General features: G+C 49.3%; 1 protein-coding gene and 1 long non-coding RNA gene across 4 annotated transcripts in view; one reads left to right on the top strand and one right to left on the bottom strand.

Annotated features, from left to right (window-relative positions):
• RET (ret proto-oncogene) overlaps positions 1–11,890 on the top strand; it is a 53,446-nt gene extending 41,556 nt beyond the window's left edge. For all 3 annotated transcript variants that reach the window (XM_043927014.1, XM_043927012.1, XM_043927011.1), the window contains 8 exons: positions 159–266; positions 1,464–1,678; positions 1,761–1,883; positions 3,995–4,065; positions 5,340–5,477; positions 6,749–6,848; positions 8,326–8,473; positions 9,785–11,890. In XM_043927014.1, coding sequence (XP_043782949.1) covers positions 159–266; positions 1,464–1,678; positions 1,761–1,883; positions 3,995–4,065; positions 5,340–5,477; positions 6,749–6,848; positions 8,326–8,473; positions 9,785–9,942 — 1,061 coding nt within the window. In that variant the 3' untranslated portion in view covers positions 9,943–11,890. The remainder of the gene's footprint in view (positions 1–158; positions 267–1,463; positions 1,679–1,760; positions 1,884–3,994; positions 4,066–5,339; positions 5,478–6,748; positions 6,849–8,325; positions 8,474–9,784) is intronic.
• LOC122709549 overlaps positions 11,765–17,329 on the bottom strand; it is a 95,141-nt gene continuing 89,576 nt past the window's right edge. Inside the window, exons 11-12 of the long non-coding RNA XR_006345557.1 lie at positions 16,017–16,113; positions 11,765–14,049 (exon numbers count right to left, since the gene is read on the bottom strand). This is a non-coding gene — a long non-coding RNA (uncharacterized LOC122709549). The remainder of the gene's footprint in view (positions 14,050–16,016; positions 16,114–17,329) is intronic.

The raw sequence follows: 17,329 nt of genomic DNA, 5'->3' as shown, positions 1-17,329 counted from the left end.
GAGTAGCTACAAGCAGTGAGGTCCTGGCAGGCCTCAGTCTGAACCTGAGTAGGATGTCTGGGAAGGAGACAAGTCTGTGTAGACCCCTCGTTTGCGTCTGTGACCCAGCACGGTGGTAGCAGGGACTTTGTGACCTGCTTTGTTTCTGTGCATTTCAGAGAATGCCTCCCCAAGCGAGCTGCGGGACCTGCTATCAGAGTTCAACCTCCTGAAGCAGGTCAACCACCCGCAAGTCATCAAGCTGTACGGGGCCTGCAGCCAGGATGGTAAGACCAGCCGGGGACTAGCAGCTGCCGGGCACAAGCCAGGGGCTCTGGGCTGCTCCATTCTGCATTCTCCCTCATCCCCATCCTTTTCTTCTCTGGCCCCTGTCCTCTCTCTTCCTGGAAGCATGGTCTCTCTGGCCCTTGCCTGAAACTTGTGTGTCAGTGGACCATGAGGGCTGCCACAGTAGTGTTCCCTGGGGTCTCTGGCGACATCCTGGTTGTCAGCACCCTGCCCCAGGCCGAGCCCTTAAGACAGGGAAGTCCAGAGATGAGCAGTGTCTCCTGGCACCTACTGGGAACTAGATATGCCATAACCTCCAGGTGATCTCAACCCCACCCCAGCCTGGGATGGCAAAGGCAGTGGCAGCATCACCGTTTTTCACATAAGATCATTTTGCTCTATTGGTCTTCCAAAACTGCTTTGCCACCCTGGGGGCCTCCCACTTTGAGTGTGTGTGTGTGCGCGCGCGTGCATGTGTGTGCATGTGTATTTGGGGTGTGAGGGAGATGGGAGGCCGACAGGGAGAGAGCAGCAGGGGCACCGGTCAGCACCAGTAGCACTCAGGGCTGGGCCTCGGAGGACTGTGGCCTGAGAGCAGGCAGGGCAGGGAGAGGGTGGCCAGGGGCAGTCCAGAACCTCTGCCTCCATCAGCCGTCCCCAGGCCATACTGTGGCAAGACCAGGGGTACAGAAAGTTCCTGACATCCGAGCAGCAGTGGTTATCTCCCAGGGCAGCTTCAAATGCAGTGACTGCTTGCCCTGGACACCCAGGAAAGAGGTTGTGGTCAACTGTCCAGGCAGCTGGCTTTGGAATCCAAAGCCCCTGCAAGATGGAGGAGCTTCCCAAGTGGCACTAGTGATAAAGAACCTGCCTGCCAATGCAGGAGATGTAAAAGACTTGGGTTCAATCCCTGAGTCGGGAAGATCCCTTGGAGGGGGACATGACAACCTACTCCACTCTTCTTGCCTGGAAAATCCCATGGACAGAGGAGCTTGGCAGGCTACAGTCTATAGGGTCACAAAGAGTCAGACATGACTGAAGTAACAGCGCTGCAAGGTGGAGGGCAGAGTGATGTGAGAGTGAGCTGAGGCTTGAGTCCTCAGGCTGCTGGAAGCGATTGCCCCGTGCTGGCCCAACTTCTGCCTGCCCAGGGTCACCTAAGCAGCCAGCCCACGTACCTACTGCTCTGCCCCTAGGGCCACTGCTCCTCATCGTGGAGTATGCCAAGTACGGCTCCCTGCGGGGCTTCCTCCGAGAGAGCCGCAAGGCGGGACCTGGCTACGTGGGCAGCGGGGGCAGCCGCAACTCCAGTTACCTGGACAACCTGGAGGAGCGGGCCCTGACCATGGGCGACCTCATCTCCTTTGCCTGGCAGATCTCACGAGGGATGCAGTACCTGGCTGAGATGAAGGTGCGTGCCGCCCCAGCCCCGCGCCCCCTCCGCCAGCGATGGGCCCGGGGTTCAGGGGTCCCTGCTGTTGTCTTTTCCACAGCTCGTCCATCGGGACTTGGCAGCCAGAAACGTCCTGGTAGCCGAGGGCCGCAGGATGAAGATCTCAGATTTTGGTCTGTCCCGAGATGTTTATGAAGAGGATTCCTACGTGAAGAGGAGCAAGGTACCAGGCTGTGGGGTGTGATGGCCTGAGGGCAGAGGGCGTGGTCAGGGAGCCCACGGGTGGGGACAGATTTTGATCTGAGGAAGATAAAGCGGGTTTTTAGAGTGTAAACTTCCAGTCCTCATCCCCGAACTCTTTCCTAGTCCTGGGTCCCCAGAGACCCAGAGCAGGACTCAGTCCTGAGCCTGTTGCTTCTCTTCCTCACAGCCACACGTGCTGTTTTGGAGCTCCCTGCTGGGAGTGGGGTTCCTGCAGCTTCTCTCACTTTTCATCACTATCACTTCTAAAGGTCACCCACCACTGCAGAAATAACAATCTTCTTGTCTGCAGTTGTTCCTCTCACTGCTGCTGAGTGAAGGTCACTGTTTTACTTTCTGTGTAATTTTAGTCCTTTGCTTGGGGAAAAGAAATGAATTAAACCCAAGCTTGCTAGTCATTCTTTACAGAAAGGAAGGAATCACTTTACAGCAGGGTATGCTCCTGGTCCAAGGGCCTAGGAACCGCCGACTAAGTGAGTTTGGAAGGCTATCAGGAGGATCCTGGAGACAAAGTCCAGAGTTGCAGTGTAGAGATTTGGGAAGCTTTTTCCAAGTCACTGAAACAGGTGGTTCGGGGACCTTCTTGGGAAACCTGGTTCCCTGGTATGGTCCCTTTCCCTGTGACATTGGTCTTGACTTTCTTGGTGCTGCTATCCTCCCAACCCCTTTCTAGTAGCCTCCCTGTGACAGACTAGACAGGGAAGATCACAGGCCCCCTCAAGACACACAGCTAAGCTGGCATTCGGAACAGATGGTGCTCAAAAAGAAAAACACAGAAAGCCACGACATACACTTCAGCTTTGCTCTGAGGGGCGAGTGAAGCCCAGGTGCTCCTGGGGCTGTGAGGATGACATTTGATTTCTTGTGGGGTTCCCGTTGTGACAGCACGTCTTAGAAGTGCTGAAGGGGAAGTGGAGAGGGGTGCTCCCTACTCGTGGAGGGGGCTGGATGGAACTTCCTGTTGATGCAGTGGTCCTCGGGAATGCCCTGTGTCACCCAGCAAGGAAGCACAGGGTGCCCAACGCGGCCCCTGAGAGCACAGCCTGCAGGTGGCGTTGTTAGAAACACACACCCTTGAAGCAGTCACACTTCATGTAGGGTATGAATCCTAAATAGTACTTTTTTAAAAAAAAGAAGTACAATAAATGCATTAAAATCCAAAGCAAATGCCTTTTTTAAAATTGATTGTGCCTTGACGCTGACCTATTTGTTGTTGTTTAATCGATCAGTCGTGTCTGACTCTTTGCGACCCATGGACTGTAGCCCAGCAGGATCCTCTGTCCATGGAATTCCTCAGGCAAGAATACTGGAGTGGGTTGCCATTTCCTCCTCCAGGGTATCTTCCTGACCCATGGATCAAACCTGCATCTCCTGCACTGCAGGTGGATTCTTTACCACTGAGCCACCAGGAAAGCCCGCTGATCTATTTGTACCAAAAAGCTATTTCTTAAGTTGCATTAGAAAGGATTTGTTAGGTTGAACTCCAGCCTCTCCATGGTGGAGGACAGTCTTTCAGAAGATGCTAAAAGGGCCCTGGGATAAAATAAGAGGGAAAAATCAGACTCAAGACACTCACATTGATTTCTTCGCTCAGAGCTTCTTAGAAAGGCCTTTAGTGTGTTCGTTTGTGTCAGAAATTCCCAAGATGGAAACACTGGATGTTGGCTTCCCAAACCCCTTCACCCTCAGAAATCAGGGGAGATCTTGATGGAAGTGCTTCCAGCCTACCCACTGGGCAGCACCCAGGGTGCCCCTGATCTCCCCAGAAGTGACCACAGTGGGGCCTGGCTTGCACTTAGCATCAATTCCTTGGGATGTGGTGCATGACCAGCACACCTTGTATAGCTGTGGGCAGGCCGACTGACTCCCTCAGGTATCTCAGCCAAGCCTAGGAAGGCAGGGCTGGGACTCCAGCACCTGTGAGGCTGTGCTGCTGGCCTGTACCCAGGAACACACTGGAGTCATTACTCAGTGTTCCTTAAGAGCTGAAAGAGCCTGAGATGTGTCCCCCCCACACACCAGTTCCTAGGATCTCAGAGCAACATTAATGCCTTTCTTTCACTCCTTCCTTAGGGTCGGATCCCAGTCAAGTGGATGGCCATTGAGTCCCTCTTTGATCATATCTACACCACCCAGAGTGATGTGTGAGTCTGGGTGTTGCCTTCCTGGGGTGGAGGTTACACGTATGCACCTTTCTGGGCAGCTCCGCTGGGGAACAGAGTTGCCCTGAGTCCCTGTCAGCTCATTCCAGCTGTCCAGAGTGACCTCCCCAAACTGGGGGGCTGCGGATGGGGGAGCTTTGTGTACTCACACAGCAAATGGCAAAGGCCCAGGCAGTAGTTCTGAGTGCCACGGTGGAATACATGACGACGTGAGCTATAGCTGCAGCCCCCCTTGCCTCCCACACCTCCCCTGCCCTCTCTTTGGACATCTCAGTGACACACAGTCTCAGCTGAACAGTTCCCTCTCTGTGAGCCTGAGTGTGAGCAGGCTTCAAGCAGGTCCCTGGTGACTGGTCCCCACTCAGAGACAGGTTTAGGGTGGAGTGACCTTGAGTGGGTTTCTGGTACCCAAACTGCTCCAAGACCAAAACTCAGTCTTCCAAGTCCAACTACATTCTCAATTGTTTTCAAAACCACAACAGACTTCGTTTCCAAATGTTCTGCTGTAAACAGCCTTGCATGTTTTGAATAAGGTAGGCTGTGAAAAGGCAATTCTTAAACAGTTTTAACAACTGTGTTCTGATTACCAAGTTGACTGTAAAACAACTGGAAATGCAGGGGAAAGCATAACGAAGAGACTAAAAGTCAATGGGGCCCCACCATCCCTAAATAACTAGGGCCAGCGCTCACAGGCCTTGCCTAGAGTTGTCCGTGGCATGCAGGCATTCTTTATTACTGTAAACAGGCTTGTGTGATAATGCTGTTTTGTGATGATTTTGTCCCCACTTGACAGGAAATTTTCCCTCACAGTTGATATTTTCCCATTGCAATGTTTTTTCCTTTTAACATCTTATGAAAATTTCCAAGCACACAGAAAAGGTGAAGGGGTTTTGCAGAGTGCCCCCGGTGCCCTGTGGCCTCAGTTCGACCTGCTTTTCACTGTGCTTATTTGCATTCCCTGTGTTGTCTCTGATGCTACAGAGCTTCACCTCAGGGGTCAGCCACCTGCCCCTTTTGGGCATGGGGGCTGAGCTTGGGCAGCAGCTTGTCGGGGGGTTGGGGCAGGGCAGGCAGACACCTGGTCCGCCTCCATTCCACTTCCATCTGTTTGGTCAGCCTAGGCTGAAACTGTGGGCACTTGGACCACTCTCTGTACGGGGAACTCGGGTCCTGTTGCTGCTCAGGGGGAGGATATCTGGGGCGCTGAGGATGCCACAGACCCAGTGCAGTCGCTCATTGGCCCTCTGGTTCTGCAGGTGGTCCTTTGGTGTCCTGCTGTGGGAGATTGTGACCCTGGGCGGCAACCCATACCCTGGGATTCCTCCAGAACGGCTCTTCAACCTTCTGAAGACAGGCTACCGGATGGAGAGGCCAGACAACTGCAGCGAGGAGATGTGAGCATGCTTTTTTCTCTGGTCCAGCCTCCCCAGACACTGACACTCCAGGCTTTGGCTTCCCAAACCCCTTCACCCTCAGAAATCAGGGGAGATCTTGATGGAAGTGCTTCCAGCCTACCCACTGGGCAGCACCCAGGGTGCCCCTGATCTCCCCAGAAGTGACCACAGTGGGGCCTGGCTTGCACTTAGCATCAATTCCTTGGGATGTGGTGCATGACCAGCACACCTTGTATAGCTGTGGGCAGGCCGACTGACTCCCTCAGGTATCTCAGCCAAGCCTAGGAAGGCATGCACACTCATCCTTTCCCACTGCTGGGCAGCCCTGGGTGCCAGCCCCAGGCGAGCTGGGCAGCTGGAAGCGACGGGCTAAGACAAAGGCACAGATGACAGAGAACCACCCTTGGGCATGATGGCAGATGCTGGGGACCCAGATTCCACTGGGGGCTGGGTGGGCCTCCTGGGGGGACTTACAAGCTGAGGGGGAGCAGGACCCCAGGAGAGGTGGTGGAAGGATGAGGGAGCAGCTTCAGTCTAAGGCTAGAGACCTGTCCCAGGATGCTTGGGGAGGGGCAGGTAATTCAGAATGGCCCCAGGGGTACATACAGGGGAGCGCCCAAGTGGAGACACCAAGGCAGGCAAAGGGCAGGCAGATGGCACCTGGACTTCAGCTCGAGGGCACCAGAATCTTCTCATCAAATGGTGGTTCCATCAGATGATCCTTGGAGAACAGGTTGAGAACACATGAGAGGGGGGTCGTCCATAGTTAGACACACACTGGTCCATTCATTCTACAAAGTCTGTCATGCACCTGCCATGTGCCTGGCTCGGGGCTGTGGGAGTGCAAGGGTGAGTAGGTGCTGCCTCCCTGGGCACCCTAGACTGGCAGGCACAGGCCCAGCACTCACCCACAAGGTGGCCCCTGCAGCCCTGCCAGAGCCCCAGGGGAGGGAGGGAGGGAGGTGCAAGACAGAGTGTGCTTGGCAGGTTTTTGTGTTCATACACAGTTCATCCTTCATAAGAGTTTTAAGGACTGGCATTTCTGCGTCAGCTGCCATAACAAGCATGGCTGGACCACAGCGCCAGACACTGTGAGCCCCTGCTGACCCATCATACCCTGGCCCAACTCAGAGAAGGATGTCAGTGACACAGGAACAGCTTTGGGGTTTTGGACCAGAGCCTCTGGGGCCCAGGCGCACTGTACTGGGTGCGGTGGTTGTGACTGGGCAGTCCTTGCTGGATTGTCACCACCCACCTGTTTGTCTCACCAGGTACAGTCTAATGCTGCAGTGCTGGAAGCAGGAACCAGACAAGAGGCCAGTGTTTGCCGACATCAGCAAAGACCTAGATAAGATGATGGTTAAGAGCAGAGTGAGTACCCGGAGCCAATCCCTGGTGCCACCTCCCTCACCCCAGTTCATGGAATTCCCAATACAAAGGCAGAGTGCGGCTGTGCAGAGTGAGATGGTCATGTCGTCTCCTGGTAGGGGGCAGGGCAGATTGGGGGCAGGGGGCGGGGCGGGCACGAACCTTTATCCTTAATCCAGGCCTCTTGGACTTCTTGAAATTAGGGAGAAACCAGGATTTTTACCTTGACACTTAGGAAGAGCCCTCCACAGACAGGGGTGGGAAGAAGATATGCCAATACCAAGCAAAATTATTTTCAATAATGGAACTTGAGGAAGTAAAGTTGGAATGAATGTGTCCTAAATTCAGATTCTATGAAGGGTCCGGCTAAGGGTGGGAAGTGAAGGGAGCAGTGGAAACTATGACAAATAGTGGCCTACCAGCTGCCTCTGAGGGACCTCTTACCATAGACAATGTAACCTGTAGGAATAAGAGAGCCAGCATGCCAGGCTTTTTAAGGGATGTTTATGTTTCCCAGTTTTTATAGCAATTTCCAAAAGCTCAGTGTGGGCCAAACAACATATCTGTGTGCCTCCAGTTTACAACTCTAGGTGATAGAGGAAATCAACACAGTTTCCACTAATATTGATTGGGCAATGGGCTGCCTCCTGTATTCTGCCTCAGATGCTGGGGATGCAAGTAAAGAAAATAGACACAGACCTTGCTTGCCCTCTGGTGGTTTCATCCTTAAATTGACACAGTTACTGAAAGTTGTCATTTCTCCAAACATGGAAGGCAAGATGCATGGACTGGGCCCCTTGGAATAAAACCCAACCTCGGTGTATCGTTGGGGCAAATCCTATGATTTGCCCTAAACAGAGGTAATAGCTGATGCCTACAGTCAGCTTTCCTAGAACAGTGCTGAGAACCAGCCAGAAACACACTGGAAGCATTCTTGACACCTTTAACCAGGGCAGTGGAAGTAGCTGGTCCTCACAAATCATCCTGCTTGGAAGCTGAAGCCTCTAGCAGCATCTTATGCAAAACCCACACCGATGACTCAGATTTCTTGGTCCTGACTTGATATTGGAGATGGCAGGAGTGCCTGGAGGGAAGCCGGAAAGTGTGGAGCAGATGGGGAATGTGTCTTGGCCTTCCCACATGAGTCACGGGACTGCAGTCCCAGAGCCTCAGGTTTTATAAACAGGCCTGTTCTCCAGTGCTGGGCCTGGTGCCCCTAGTGCTGCAGAGAGAGGACCAGAACAATGAGGGAACACATTTCTGCCTCCAAGAGGTGATTTTCTGTGATGAGGACCAGAGGCTGGGGGAACTCATGCTTACAGACCTGGCCAGGGGCTCAGATCTGGCGAGTGGTTGATAGGTGCGGGGTGGGACTCGGCTGGGGCTTCTGCTATCAGGTGGGGCGGGGCGGGGGTGGGGAGGGGTGGGCATGTCCAGCAGTGGCCTGCTCCAGCAGTGACCAGGTCCCTCTCCCTTCCAGGACTACTTGGACCTGGCCGCGTCCACCCCATCCGACTCCCTGCTGTATGATGACGGCCTGTCGGAGGAGGAGACGCCCCTGGTGGACTGTAATAATGCTCCCCTCCCTCGCACCCTCCCCTCCACGTGGATTGAAAACAAACTCTATGGTAGAATTTCACATGCATTTACTAGATTCTAGCCACGTTGTTCCTGCTCTCTGCACTGTCCTTACTCTCTGTAATGCTTTTTAAGAGTGTTTCTGGTTTGAATGAAACCAAAGTCTGCTCTGAACCTTTTTGTTTGTAAATGTCTGACTTTGCATCCATTTACATTCAGGCATTTTTTTTTAAAACTATGTTTTTTTTAAAGGATGTGAAAATATGTGTGATGATCACATTGCCCAGGAGCTTAAGATGATAGAGGAGAGGGCGGGGCAGAACTCTCAGGGGATATTGAGAAATGATGACTCAGTCATTTCCCGGGTGGGGATTTAGTCTTAGTACTTCTAATTTAACTACTGGGGTTCATTTTCCTGACCTGGGGAGGCATTTAATCTGGAAAGGCGGAACCAGCACTACCCTGCCTGCACCAAGAACACAGCCAGCAGCCCCCCAGGCTCTGTCTGGGTGAGTGGGGGGGGGGGCTTGGAGGCCACCCAGTGCTGGGGACCACCATCGGCGGGAGGGACACACACAGAGTACTGTTTTCACATCCTTTGTATCACACACTGTCATGACAGTTGTCACTTACGAAGTCAGTGCTAAAAGCTGGAGCAAAATGCTTTTTGAAAGAACGTAGTCTGTGGTGCTGTGGTCTTGCAATGGACAGTAAATATGGTTCTTGCCAAAACTCCTTCTTCTGTCTTCAATACTTGAAATTTTTTTCCTGTTTCCTAACTTCATCATGGAGTGTTTTGAAATCTTGGAGTCTCAAGCCTTTTTCAGCCGAGGTTGTTCCTCTCGCATGCCTCCTGGGTCACTGATTCCTTTCTGGCTAGTGTTCCTTGCCATCTGTCCCGTCGACGCTGTGGGACTGGGCTGCGTGCACCCTTGATTTGGAAAGATCCTCTCTGTAGTAGGCTGGGATGGAAGACGAGTAGGCTCCTTTACGTTAGAGCACTGTGTATAGAAGCTTCTGCTTCAGTAAGCCAGGCAGTACAACAAGGTGTTGTTGCGTTATGCTGCCTTACAGAAAGAGTTAAACAGGCCACCAGAGATTGATCAGATTTGAGAGTCCGAAGCTTATAAAAGTCAAAATTGGTAGTTTCTGGTAAGCTACAGTTAGCAAGAGAACATGTGATGTTCCCCCCCTTCTCCCAAACATGTTTTGGAAACCTGGAGCATGAAACCCTGCAGGCAGTTGGCCCAGAAACCAGAAGTTTGGTTTGAACCTCAAAGGGAGTTTTGCCAAGGCCTTACTGTCTGGACATGAAGTTTGGGTTCTTCAGCGCAGAACAAATGATCTGTTTTCATTTTTAGGCATGTCAGACCCGAACTGGCCTGAAGAGAGTCCTGTACCACTCACGAGAGCCGCTGGCACCAACATTGGGTGTCCGAGATATGCAAATGATAGTGTATATGCTAACTGGATGGTTTCACCCTCAGCGGCACAATTAATGGACGCGTTTGATAGTTAACATTTCTTTGTGAAAAGTAATGGACTTGCGAGGGGAAGAAACATGCTGAGAACAGAAGGTCTGCCGGCCCCTATTTGCACATTGCACACTGGCTGGCGGTCTTGCCACCCAGCAGATGTAGCACGCTGGACGGTGTAGGTGTTCCTTCTTCAGCCCTCCGCAGCACCCAGCCGGTGCATCCGTGAGCACCACGCACTCCGCGCTCACACGTATGGGTCCCTCACTCACTACCTGAACTGTTTGATTTTTTTCTGGTTGCCTCCAAACAAGGCCACATGATTTAAACATGAAGCACACACACCAAAAAAGGCAGCAGGGGAAAAAAACCTGGCCCAGACGACCTGTCCTTGTTCAAAGCAAGAGCCCGGCCAGGCCGCATAGGGATGTCAAAGCCCGACCAAGGCTGGAGGGGAAGAGGGGACTTCTGGACAGGCCTCGCCGCAACCTTCAATATCCTGTTTTGTTTTTTTTTTAATCATGTAACCTCTTCTTAGGAAGACATTTGATTCTTATTATGATTAAAATGATCCTTAGGTTTAGCACAATGGAGAGACGTGATGCCACATTTGGTATGTAGGTAGGTGGTGTGAGGGGAGGGGGCTTCTAGGATACATCTGTCCACCTGGCTGAGAGATCACACCCCTGTGATGAGAAGTGTATGGAGGAGGGGGTCTTGGAGTGGAGTGGACTCATATCCAAGTATTGCTGACCACAGAGACTTGGCTGCCGTGAACTCCCCAGCCTACCCCACCACAGCCTTCAGTACCCACCCGTCCAGTGCCCCAAAGTGGCAGGGGCTCATCTCACACATTCATGGTTGGGACTTGTGCTCAGTCTCAGCTAGTTAGGTTAGAAGTAGTGTCGACAAATGACCCAGGACTGTGACACCTCTGATGACAGTTCTGACGGGGAAACGACAGGGTTTTGGCTCTTACAGAGCTTGTGTGAAAAGGTACATGTGTCCACTCTTGCTGTGTCTGTAACGTAATGCTGCTATGGCAAGACATTTTTGTTCTTAGGTTCTGACCATGACTCATAAGCTTCTTGTCATTCTTCACTGCTTGTTTGTGGTCACAGACACTCAGCACTCCTCCCATCCTGTGGGGGCAGCTTTCGGGAAGTCCTGGGGGCTCTTCTTTCTGTCCCAACGCTGTCACTTTGCAGGAGAGGGTCAGTTACCAAAACACTGCCTGGTCTTCAGACTTAAAGCACTGTGAAAGAACCTAACGATGTCTCATGAGAATGCTGGATTTTATAGCCATTTCACCAAAGTGGTAAAGTGGTAAAAATTATGGCATTTTTGTGGCCAAGAAGGCTTGGATGAGTTTTGTGGAGGAGCTGTGTGTGTGTGTGTGCACGCATGTGCATCTGTGTGTGCACGCACGTGTGTGTGTACACACCCAGGGAGAGCACTGGAAAAACACTTAACTGCAGATGCACCACGGCTTTAGTTTGGGCCATTGTTCAGACGCACTGTGATAAGTTCTTTTACAGATATCTAGTTGTGGTAGTAAACTTGTGGGTTTCAGATGTACTTGATGATAGTCTTGTTAAATGCAGAAGTAGGGAGAAACTTTCTCAAGTTATTAAAAATGCCTACTCAGTGTGAGAGGCTGTAGCAGATTTGTCCTCAGCAGGGGGAGAACTCCAAGTCTAACTGGCTGACCCAGTGGTGGGGAGTTAACCCTTGACTCATAACCTAATTGTCTGTTCCTGAGTTATCCAGGTACTCATACTTGTTAGTCTATCAGACAATTTTCATATGCATATACACAGAAGTTACTAAGTATTTAAGTATTACTGAGTATTAAGTAACAATCTGTTTTAAAATTTGTTAAATCTGTTTATGAAAGGTTATTAATCATACCGTGTCAATTTGCTTTTGTAGTCAAGGTGACTAAGAAAATTATTTCAGTTATGTAAATAAAATCATGTATCATACAATGTGTAAACTTCTTTTCTCTTTTTAACCTTCTGGTTGGAAACATTAGGTTTCTGATTTTAAAGTTTCCATATAAGGAGTAAGATATCACAAGGGGATCTATTGTGGTGACCACTGGGGAAGTAAGACTGATCGAAGGACCGTGGGGGCTCTTGGTGATGTTATTGACTTGTATAATATGTACATGAACAGCCACATTTATAGTAATTGTGAAAACTAAGCTCGTTCTGCCACTCAAAGGATTCCTTCCCTAAAACAGAGCAGGTATTTGCTCTTGTCTAGTAATTTGCTGTTTGTTTCTTGAAGCTGGAGTTGGACAGTTGTGAGAGAGACTGTAAAATGCATTGTCATGACTGAAGGTCCATTGGAGGAAAAACTTTGCTCTGAACCACTATGAAATCTAAAATACTAAATGCTTCTGTTAATGACTTCCTGTTGGGTTATGCAGGGATGCTATGAGCTCCTCAGAAATCTGGCAAGGAGCAGGTGGTGGGTCAGTAGGGAAACACAAGTTATTAGCAATGTAAGTCTGATTTGTGGTTACATTGTGCACTGGATACTGAGGGCCTTGGGTGCACACGTGTACACACAGTCAGGTGCGTAAGTCACCCAGGGGCTGCCCCAGGCCCATAGTGCTCCAGCTCCTGGCCCTTAGCGCCTCCTTCAATCTAGACCTCAGGGATGGGAAATGAATGTAATTTCTAGACTCAGTTGTTTGCCTCTGAATGTTTAGAAACCCGTGTTGAAAAAAGCTAATACTAAAATACGAAAAACTCCTTTTTCAAGAGGAGAAACCTTCCATTAGTGTGTGTGTGTGTGTGTGTATGTGTGGTTTATTTTTCTGAAAAGGCACATTCTCCACCAAGCTCCACACAGGATTGCTTAGCCACAAGGTCAGCTTATTTGGCTAGAAATGTAGTTGAATATTGGAGGAGGGAATGGTTACCTGTTCCAGTATTCTTGCCTGGAAAGTTCCATGGACAGAGGAGCCCGGTGGGCTACAGTCCATGGCATCACAAAAGTCAGACACACGACTGAGCAACTGAGCAGGTATTTGAATATAATGTCTGAGAACATGTCTCGGACAAACACTTAACATAAAAGGGAAAGCAGAGTTTCCCCCACTAGAAACAGCATTTTTCCAGGCAGAGGAGTGGGTATTTCCCTCTTCTCCTTTGAGCATGTTTATATGTGGGGTATTTGGATGGTGGTATTTAGGGTGATTCTAGAAAGTGCGGAAGAAATCCTTATCTCTGTGTCCCTGGAAAGACACAGTAAGAGTGGCTCTGAAGGGCATGTGCCGCAGTGGGGCACACCCTCCCCTCTGCGTGAATTTGCACGTGGTGCTTACCCTCTGGGTGGGCCTATACAGACAGAAAGCACCATCCACTCAGGCTGCCTGCCCCACTCCATCCCTTCTCCACGGCAACAACTTTGGCAGGCTCACTACAACTTTATAGGAACTTCCCTGGCAGTCTGGTGGTCGAGACTCCGTGCTTCCACAGCAGGGGTCATGAGTTCGATCCCTGGTCAGGGAACTAAGATCCCCCACATGCCACCCAGCACAGCCAAAGTTTTTTTTTTTTAAATAACTAAAAGAACTTTGTAGAGTTTCCCACATCTTTAGGGAGTTGGGATTCACACGAATAATTCTTGGCTGAGATCAGGAGAAACCAGAACCTGTATGTAGAGAGTTTTTCACTGTGGAGTATGGTGCTGTGCCTGCAGAAGAGGCTGGCTGGGTGGCTGTGTTAACTAACAGCTGGGAGGATAAGCTTCACTCCTGGAATTAAAGAGGCACGTATGTGAATGCTTGAAAGAAATCCGTTAATCTGTGCAACTCAGATTTCAATTGCTGTGTCAAGTGACAAGATGTTTTTTCAGAAGTTTCTGGAATGTGCTAAGTCACAGGACCTGGCGAATAGCGATCTCTCAGGGGGGCTGTGACCGGGAGGCTGGCTCGCTGTGTCAGCTTCAGGGACATCAGTGTCGCAGGAACTGGGCCAGGCACGTGGAGGGAGCCGCGACCGGAGACCACCAATCAGTGTGACCACAGCACTTCTGTATCACCCCAGGAGAGACCATGATCCTGCATCCTTTCAGATGACACTGCGCAGTTCAAGTTCAAAATTGGTGTGGGGAGTCGAGGTAAGTGCATTCTAAAACTAAGAGGGAAAAAATCATTTTTCAAGAAAAAAATTTTTGATGCTTCAGACACACACTGTATTTATCATGCAGACCCATCAGTTTTTTGAATAAAAATGCAAAGTTCATTTTTTATATCCCTATTTTTATTGATGTCAGTTTTGTCAATGGTACTCTTTCAGGCTGCACTTGGTTTTCACCTGTGGTCCAGTCCTTTTCTGCACTTTTCATTTTCCCATAGAGGAAGGTCATTCTTGTGGGTTGGGAAGGGTCTAGCCCCAGGTGGCACAGTGGAAAAGAATCTGCCTGCCAATGCAGAAGGTGCAAGAGACGGGTTCGATCCCTGGGTTGGGTCTCCAGTGTTCTTGCCTGGGAAATCCCATGGACAGAGGAGCCTGGCGGGCTCCATGGGGGCGCAGAGAGTTGGACACGACTGAGAAACTGCACACACATAGCCCAGAAGAAAAGAACATAAGGCTGCCTCTTGCTACCGGAGGCAAGGGACTTTGAAGGACTTCAGGGAGCCCATATATGCCTTGTCACAGACTCTGCCCTTAGGAGCGCCTCTCAACAAGAGCAAGTGACTTGCTCCATGTCTTGTACCTTTTTTTTCTGGGAGTTTTAAAGAAATTTTTTAAACTTGAAATTTTTAAAACTTTAAAAAAATTTTTAAACTTAAAAAAAATTTTTTTAAACTTCAGTTTTAAAAATTGAAAATTTTCCTTGAGACTCTCTGGCCACAGGATGTGAGAAGCCAAAGTTCTTGGATTTTTCAGAACTCCAGGGTAAAGTGGTTGGAGGACTTCATGAACATATTAATAAAGAAGATTACAGGAAACAAATATATATATATATGTATGTGTTTATTTAGCGTGGAGTCTTAGCCACTGGACCAACAGGAAAGTGCCCATAGGAAACAATTTTTAATGTCAGGAATGACACAGAAGAGGGAAAGATTGCGGTTTCTCAAAGGACAGTCATTGAAAGAAATTAAAAGAAGTGTTATGGCAAAAATTAGAATTTTTTTTTGTCTGCGCTGTTGTAGCTTGCAGGATCTTAGTTCCCCAACCAGGGATTGAACCCTTGCCCCCTGCAATAGAAGCATGGAGTCATAACCACTGGACCACCATGGAATTCCCAGGAAATTGTACTTTTTAAGAGAGCTGAATCATCTATATAGCTTTGTAGAAATTAGACCACCCAAAAGAGAACATGCAGGGTTTATTTATTCTGCACTTGCTATTGCGAAGGAAGAGGCCACCATCTTCTTGCTTATGGCAGAGACTCAAAGGCAGGCAGAGGAGGAAGAAAGCTTTACAGGAAAAAAAAACTAGTGGGGGAGGCTTCAGGTATACTGTGGATGCTATTGGCATGAGGAGGCTGAAGGTACTAAAGTAACTAGAAACAGCATCTTAGGTGATTCACTTGGAGAATATATTTGGCTTTCTTTGGGCAGTTTCAAGTTGGAAATTGGGGCAAAATAAAACAGGGAAGCTGGCAGTCATTGACCAAATCCTGACCATTTTGGGCTGGTGACTGCAGCGGTTACAGGAACTCCAGTTCTTTGGTTATTCATGGGCTGGCCATTGTCTGTTTGCCTATTCAGTCTCTCAGTTCTTCTCTTTTGGTCATTTTTTTTGCTTGAAAGTTGATGAATACAAGGAACTTTAGAAATTCAGGCCTTCACCGCTTAGAGGCTGATTGTCCAGTCATCTCCATGGCTAACTATATTGTGGGGTGTTTTGTGGGGTGGATTATATTTATTTACTTTCAATGTTTATTTATTTGGTCATGCTGAGGGAGTATGTGGAATCTTAATTCCCAGACCAGTGACCAATCTTATATCCCTTGCATTCTGGAAGCATGGAGTCTTAACCACTGGACCACCAGGGAAGTCCCTGTTGATTGTCTTTTTTTTTTTAATAAGAGTCATTCTAACAAATGTGAGGTCATATGCCATGGTTGTCTGGACTTGATTTTCCCTTACCTTCCTGTTGTATCATCATGTTGATCACCTGACAAGAAAGTGGCTGTTCAGAAGCATTTGGGTCCCAGATAGATGCAAAGAACCAGCATCATGACCACTAGGACAAAAACACGAACAGTTAATAAGCCCTCTAAGGTTTATTGAACCAAGAATTCCAACCCAAGCCAAGCACAAATCCCATGTAGACCATGAGGATCAAATTTATTACAGAGTGAAGTAGCTTTGCCAGAAGGCATGTATTGTCCGTCCCAGCTTCCCTGTTTCAATGACACAAGTACGGTGTTAGGAATGGCACAGATCATGACTAACCAACAAGAAATCTAAAGCAATTATTAAGCAATAATAAAGCTCTAGTGCCAGCCTCCTGGCAAAGCGCTTCTTGGAGTTCTTTTCTTAGGGGCGGTTATCCCTAAACTTGGGGCCATAGGGAGTAGTAACCCCACATTCACAGGGAAAGGCAGACCCACCTCCACACATCTCTTCCGTCCCCTTTGCTCTGTAGGACAGCTCTAGTAAGCCTAGTCTGTCAGAAAATTCTTGGCTTTGACGGGAACACATCCTGGGTGTGAACCTGCATACCCTACCTAGGGGCCACAGGGTGCCTGTTTCACTCGAGTGGGCCCTGAATTGTTGCAGCCCAACAAGAGCTTGAAAATCCATCCAATTGCTCTTTTTGTACCTCTGAAAGAGCTAGCTTTGCTCCACCCTTCGGCAGTGTGGAGGGAAGAGGGCCCAACCCCCTCCCCAAGGGGGCCTGGGGCCTACTTCGAGAGGAAAGGGCTTTAGAGTGTTACTGAGATTTTCAGTTATTTGGACCAACTTGATGGATTTAAAGCAGACCCGGTGAGCATGGGATCTGGGTGGCCTTTTCTATAGATTTTTTTCACTAAAGAGGGTTTTAATGTTTATTCATGTTGTAATATGCATGAATCCTGCATTCTTTTTTTCCCCATAGTAATTAAAAATAAATAACATGCCATTTACCATTTAGATATTTGTAAGCATAGAGTGTTGTAGTATGAACTACCTTTACTTCTTTTGCAAACCCATAATGTGTACCTTGTGCATGCTTTGGAGAAACTCAGGAAACTGAGTCAGTGACTGAAATGGCCCAAGATAGCACCTCGGATAGCATCTTCATCTAAAAACAGAACCCGGGCTTCCTGGTGGTCCAGTGGCTAAGACTGGACACTTCCAAAGAAGGAGGCCCAGGTTCAATCCCTGATCCAAGAACTAGATTTCCCATGCCACAATGAAGAGTTTGCATGCGTAGCTAAATATCTGGCTTGCCTCAACGAAGGTTGACCAGGCGC

This window comes from Cervus elaphus, chromosome 15, assembly GCF_910594005.1.
Source record: "Cervus elaphus chromosome 15, mCerEla1.1, whole genome shotgun sequence".
NCBI lineage: Eukaryota > Metazoa > Chordata > Mammalia > Artiodactyla > Cervidae > Cervus > Cervus elaphus.
This window is presented reverse-complemented; position numbering and strand designations above follow the sequence as displayed.